This window comes from Tachysurus fulvidraco, chromosome 24, assembly GCF_022655615.1.
Source record: "Tachysurus fulvidraco isolate hzauxx_2018 chromosome 24, HZAU_PFXX_2.0, whole genome shotgun sequence".
Taxonomy (NCBI): domain Eukaryota; kingdom Metazoa; phylum Chordata; class Actinopteri; order Siluriformes; family Bagridae; genus Tachysurus; species Tachysurus fulvidraco.
Window position 1 is genome coordinate 4735956 of NC_062541.1, and position 6983 is coordinate 4742938.

General features: G+C 40.0%; 1 protein-coding gene across 1 annotated transcript in view; it reads right to left on the minus strand.

The window, feature by feature from the left end:
* notch3 (notch receptor 3) overlaps window positions 1-6569 on the minus strand; it is a 33925-nt gene extending 27356 nt beyond the window's left edge. Inside the window, exons 1-2 of the mRNA XM_027155095.2 lie at window positions 6237-6569; window positions 4304-4370 (exon numbers count right to left, since the gene is read on the minus strand). Of these exons, the coding sequence (XP_027010896.2) occupies window positions 4304-4370; window positions 6237-6318 (149 nt within the window). The 5' untranslated portion in view covers window positions 6319-6569. The remainder of the gene's footprint in view (window positions 1-4303; window positions 4371-6236) is intronic.
* Between the last annotated feature and the right edge of the window lie 414 nt (window positions 6570-6983).

Below are 6983 nucleotides of genomic sequence, written 5' to 3' on the forward strand. Positions count from 1 at the left end.
ACCACCATGAACAACACGCAGTATTCACTCTCAAACTGAGAAACATAGAGACGAAAGAATACACTTGTCTCCGCCTTGTGGGTTTGCTGCCGACATTCTTTTATCTTCGACCCACACTTCTTAGAGACTTAGCGAGAGAGTGACCAAAGCCGTCATCCGTCTGGTAAGACGAGCTTCCACATCTCTTCACTGTGTCTGTGTGTGCGTGTAGAGGCCCTCCACCTCCGGTCCTCCATGAGCCTGTCTGCCTCGGCATGGGGCAGCAGGCCACTCAAAGGCAGCACCTGGCCCTCCACTCTTCTTTTGTAAAGGGCTGACTTCAGTGGATTACCATCACAACATCCACCAGCTGTCCCCTGCATCCCGACTCAACCCCCTAGACACCCCCCCTATTCCTCCAGCTGGAGCCTCTCTGAATGACACCCTCACAATCTGCCTAATTATCTCGCTGCTTCAGCTGGGACTTTATCCCACAGTTGAGCACGGCTTGCTTGCAAGCACTCCACACAGGGGTGGGATGAGATCAGGGGGCCACTGAAACAGCCACTCCAGTGGGACTTCCTGACTCTTCACCTAAACTCACATTCCTAGACTCAGCACCAACAAGTGCTTGAAGCATGATGGACCAAGTTCAAAGTTTCATCGTGGGATCAGATTTGACAAAAATAAGCTTCAACCATGACATGGTGATGGCCCACGGAGAAGGTTAACCCTGAGAGTAACCCTCCACCCGTACGACTTGTGGGAGCGAGTTACTCAGGAGTTACTTCTGTAATCTGTCAATGATTACACTAAAACTCTAGCGAGGAAGGAAACAAATACGTAAAAGAAGAGAGTTGTATTGTCATAAATGCTAAGTCGCAAGCAGGACAGGTTTGTCTTTGGCATGAGATCAAGAAAGCAGTAGTGTAGAAAGTACCATGATAACTAGGCCAGTCACAATAGTTGTCCTGGGGCAGGATTCATATAATATTAGTCATCTGAGACGGCGTAGAAAAAAATAAGGTAAACTTTCAGCCTAAACAACCTAAAAAAAACAAAAAAAAACACACAGACCAATTCAACATAGCAACAGTAATCTGGATTGCTAAATATCTGCCAAGTTTACATTTGTGCTACGAGTTGCCTGGACTTTATTCATATAATGTTTGCCTGTTGTTTCCAGCGTTCTCATTTGCCCTTTTTCTTTTCCCGCATTCCCCCTTCTGTGGTGCCAGGTTACAGGTTGGTATCTAAAAGAATAAATGGTCCTTTTCTACTGTTTTGGATCTCTGGTTACGCCGCGTTCCCTAGAGAAAGGGGTTAGGAGGTGTGGTGGAGTGAGCTCGATGGTCTCTGAGCCAGTTAGACCGCTCTCCTGAGTCAAGCCTCTCGCTCTGGTCGTGTTACTGCTCTGTGTAGTATGACATTTACCTCTAGTCCCTCTTTTCTAGTGGAAACTTTTGCTTAAAAAAGAAAAAAAACCAAAAAAAAAAAACCACACCTCTCTGAAGGTACAAATATGCCACGTTTAATTACTTACGTACCGTGTTATGACACACCAAGTGTGTCTCCATAGTCGAACAGTCAGAATACAGGTCAAAGGAAGTTTATAAACCCTGTTAAATATTCACCTACGTTTTAATTCCACTCAACCTGACGTGTGATGCGTAACGATTAAAAGACAGAAGGTCTTAAAAGGTCGTTCATATTCTATTTATGTGCTTTCGGCTCGCGTGGCTTAAACTTTAGTTGAGATCTGATAACAGAACAGAAAACTGCTCGCTCTTTTATCTACTCGACTTCCTTTTAGAACGACCACTGACAGAAATATAGATCTAATACAGCATACGGTTTCCTCTGCGGTGACGTAGAAAACCCAATGTTGGGTGTCGAACCTTCACGTAATCATAGAAATGCTTATTCACCTGCCGTTTGAGTGTGAGCCTGCATGACCTTACAGGGTTTGACCCAAACTGAGAGCTCATTCTTTCATGAGCTGGTCAGTAACCAGGTAATAACAGTGCGCCTGAGGATACAACATTCACCAGGAACAAAAGCCTGAACTTAGAAGAAAAGGAAAAAAAAATGCCTCGAGGAACAGAAAACAAAGAAAAAAGCCAATGGGTTACGGATAAAGTATGCACTAAAAGACTTGCAGCATGCCTGTTGGTTTAAACATTAGATCAGAAACACTAATGTGGCCCTTCTAAATAATGTCGTTTTGAAGTAAACTGACTTTACTTATGTTATGTGGAAGTCAGATTTCACATCACATATATTCCTCAAATATAAAATGCTAAATAAATCTGCCTTTTTTTTTTTTTGGATTAAAGGACATTCTTTTAGCACATTTAAAGTTAAGTAGCAGGCACATATTACAGAGTTAATGTCTAAATTAATGTCTAATTAAAGTGTCTATAAAAGAGAACTATGAGGGCAAATCTTATTATGCAGAATAACCACATTACCCCGTTTCATTTGTTTCCACAGCCTGTGGATTCTTCATACGGTGCAGTATAAGTAAATGTGGGGTGTTTGGTTGTGAACAATAACTTAATTGCTATTGCCTGGTGTTCTACTTAGCCACCAAGATTTCCCAGATTTTCACGAGTGCTAGCGGAAAAACTCTAATCGTGAATGAGAGCTTGAGTATGCGCACACAGGCATTAGTTCAATTCAGGCATGAAAGCTAAAACAACAGCCCCGGGCATTCATGTGATAACAATCCCTTTATATTAGCATACAGAGTGAAGACAAAGCTTTGGGAAGCAGAGGTAATGGATGACCCCAAAACTCCAAAACACTGCAAAGCAGCAGCAGGTTGCGTTTTAGCTTCATTTTCCTAAATTCAGCCACTTGAAGGATCTGAACTCTTATGGACAGGTGCAAGCGGCCCATGCGTCATCTAGCAGACATGAGAAGACTTTGGGAAACATTGCTGTTCTTTGTGCCTGGCAACCCATTCAGCCTCTCAGACCGAACACCTCAAAGCCACACAGCATGTTCGCTATAAAACAACAGAGAATGAGGGCCTGTGCCAAAAACGAAGAAAAAAAAATTTCAAAAAAGAAAGATGATAACCGTTGCCTTGAGATTGGCAACATTCCAACCTTCTTTCCAAGACAGCTGCAAGTGGATCCAACAGCCTCATACACAATCTGACACTTACGACCGAGGCCAAATCACAACAGCAACATTCATTCTCCACAGTTAACCTGTACCCATGAAACAGCTAATGTCGTTAGCACCTACTCCTTTGCTTTTCAAAACATTCTGTTAGGCAAGGTGAAGAGGTTCGCGCCTGAACTGTGATGTAGGCTTCATAAATTACATTCTTTGACTTTAGCAAAAAAAACAAAAACAACATAAAAAAAAAACAAAAAAACAATATTGCTTGGTTTTACATGTCAAACCAGTAAAACCTTAGCAGGATTACCTTCAATCTTCAAAATATTTTTGGTCTTCTTCATTAAGTAATTAGCACTTCTACTTTCTAAGCTTTCTTTAAGTATTCCAGCAGAGCGACAACTACAAAAGAGTCCTAAAGTGAATCTACATGGTGCTAGAATTGGGCTAATTATTAAAAAAAAAATAGTATGATGCTGCACAGAAATGCTGACCTACCATAAACTTAAAGAAAAAAGGAAGAGCGGTGCCATACAAAAACTTTTTTGTTTCCCTAAAGAACCATTTAGTGGTTACTCAATCACTTTTGGTTGGTGCTGAGAAAGTACATTTAAGCCTTTATGGTCTGGAAAGATTATACAGTTATTTGTAGCATCAAGCGAAAATGGTTCTTTGGCTGGCTTTAATACTAGCATCCTAAAAAAAAAAACCTTTTCTGAAATGAAACATTCTGAAATCTCTTAGCAAGAAAAAAGTTATCTCTAAAGATAATTACTGGCAGCTTTATTTTTATGTGCTGTCTAAAAGCTTTAGAGATGATGCGATATAGACTAAAAACAAAACAAGTGTATGAACACTCTGTGGGACTAAAACAGCAGACTCGATAAAGGACACTGATGTATGTCTTTTGTCCCTCAGAGCCAGTTCTCTTTTGACACATTTTTCTATGTTAGACACGAATAGTCATGTGTTTTTGACTAGAAAATCTCAACGAAACACCAAGGTTGATGTATGAATAGTAATGATGTTATAAACTTGTAGTAGTGAGCTATTTCTCAGACGTTATTGACAGCTGGTTCTTGACTCTCTAGCAGGTGCAATTATTAATGTGAGCGCTGTCTTTGCGGCTCCTCCCCTTACATCACCAATGAAAATAAATCAGTCATAGTTACATCCTTAAAGAGTTTAAACTTACATGCATCTCGAGTCAACACATATTCCTCCGTTTTCACATGATCTGTGTATGTCCGTGCAGCGCAGTCCTGTGGAAAGAAGAAACATACAAGCACATTTTACACACTAATATTGTATTGCGCTTTCCTTTTTCTTTTGCGCTACGGATCTTTGATCTTTCAGCACTCACCCATTGTATTTATTTATTTAGCTTGTTATCTGTGTGTTAATGGACGAGATAACCATTCAAATTCCTTCACAAAGACTTCAAAACGTGATTAAAGCCTTATTTATGCGTGAAAACAAATACGGTTCAGGCGTTGGAGCTGCTATCAGCTGAATTTGTGCGTAATTACGCAAAGTTGTTACGCAAATACTCCGAAGGTGCAACTTTCCACTAACGCCACTTCTCGCCTGTTGATCAATCAAAACACTTTCATATTTGTGTTAAAAATATAGTCATTTCACTTCCTGTCATATATTTCATACGTCACAGTGTCTGGTAATTGGTTTTATTGGGTTTAAAGGTGAGTTCGGGCGATCAAGGTTATTCAGTGAAATTGAACAAAACGAACAAAATATCTTTTCGTAGCAGTCATCATGACCCTGCTGTGCTAAAGTTTACTGTTTTAAACCTTTTTTTTTTTTTTTTTGCAAATTACCCCGACAGATTCCCATCCCCCTCATTGCACCGCAATACAAAGTTCAGTTCTTAATGGCTCTTTGTTCGTAAAACACACAAGGGGCAAAGTTACAGATCATCGACCTAAATTCTTATCCATTCCAATATAGATCTAATATAGAGCCTATTTTATAGCACAACCAACATAGATCATGAAACGTGTGCTTCAGAAGCACATTAAAACCCACGTGTGTGAACGTATTGTGGAAATGAGCAATGATCAGTGTTGCCAGATCGCCAGGTTTCCAAACCCAATAATACTATGTTGCATAAAATTCTGTTAAAGCGTTAAATCCTACTTTCCACATGTTTATTGTAAAATGATGATATTTTAAAGCGCACATTAGCTCTCCAATCTGGCAACCCAGGCGCTGAACGTGTTGCTGATTTCACCCCAGGCGCTTTATTCACGATGGTGCAATATTTTCTCACGGTCTCATTGATAGTCAGAACGCAAAACAGAGCAATTGTGCATGAAAATCTGAGTATCAATACGTTAGTGCTACCTTCTTGCAACACTTTCATGACAAAAACAACAACAACAAAAAAAAAAGAAGAAGAAGAAGAAGAAAGAAAATACAGCTTCACCAAATGCCCCTTATATGCACGTACTCATGGGTACTCATGCATGGGTAAAGTGTGTTCCTCTAATAATACATACAGAATGTATACTTAATGTAAATGACGCAAATCACAGGATTTAAACCAACTATTGCATTTTGATTGATGCGATGTTAATCAATGCATGTTTTGCGACTGCTGCGCGAGAGCTTCCCCTCATCTGCGTGCGAAAGTCCAGTCGAGCGCGTGAGCTCGCTCAGGATGCTCGCATCATACAAATAATACAGAGTTTGTGATTTACATATTACTAAAACTAATTATTTATAAACTGCAATACGGATACATCATGCATTCTTGCTCTTGTATATTCCCAACCTATAGTGATGAACATGAAGTGTACATGGATGTACAGCTCATACATCAATGGTAACAAAATAAAGGTTTTTTTTTTTTTTTGGTTAACATGCATTTTCTGGCAAAACACGCAATGTTTTCTAAGCCCACACACACACACACACACACACACACACACACACACACACACACACACACACACACACACACACACACACACACACACAAAAGGAGAAGCACGAGCGGTTCTTCCATCGCATCCACAGCGAGCGCAAGCAGGTTATCTGCAACTTTCTTTCTTTCTTTCTTTTCTTTTCTTTCTTTCAAAAATGCAGCAAAGAAAAGTAGTGAAACTCACCTTCACAAATCTGCACAAGTCCCAAAACTGACAGCACTACCCAAAATCTGTAATTCCTCATATTTGTGGACATCTTATCCATCTCCTCTGTTGAAAGCGTCAGCAATAATACATCCTTTTAAAAAACGAGAAAAAGACTGAAGTTCCCAGGGATCACTTTGAGAAAAAGCAGCCTCATAGAGTGGGTTTGTTTTTCTTTTTTTCTTTCCTAGAACGTTTGTATGAAAAACGTCTTTTTCGGCGTTAGTCCAGTGCCGTATTTCCTCAGTGCAGCTCGGCCGCGGTCGCAGTGCGACTCCGATCACCTCCAGTAACTTTTGGGGAAAGTTTCTCCAACTCCTTCCCTCCTGCACTGAGATATCACTCCGCCCCTTCTCAGGCCTCAGTGCAATAAACCCCGCAGTAAGAGGAAGGATATCCCTCCGCCCACTGAACAGAGGTGGAAGGCGCTCAATTCTACTCCGTTATTTAACCTTACTTTAGAATCATGATTTAGCAAAATTTCTTTATAATTTCAACAATATCTAAACAAAAACTGTTGTATGCTTTATTTATTTTTTACTTAATTTCACTTTAATTACTCCACTTTTACACTTACAAAGCATTAAAGATCATGACACAGTAATTTAATTATACCAGCTACCATTTTATTTCATGATGTAACAATCATGAAAGTAAGTTTTCTTTAATTACTTTAATAAGAATTATAAGGAAAGGATCTGAACTCCTCCCCAAACACAGCTGAAC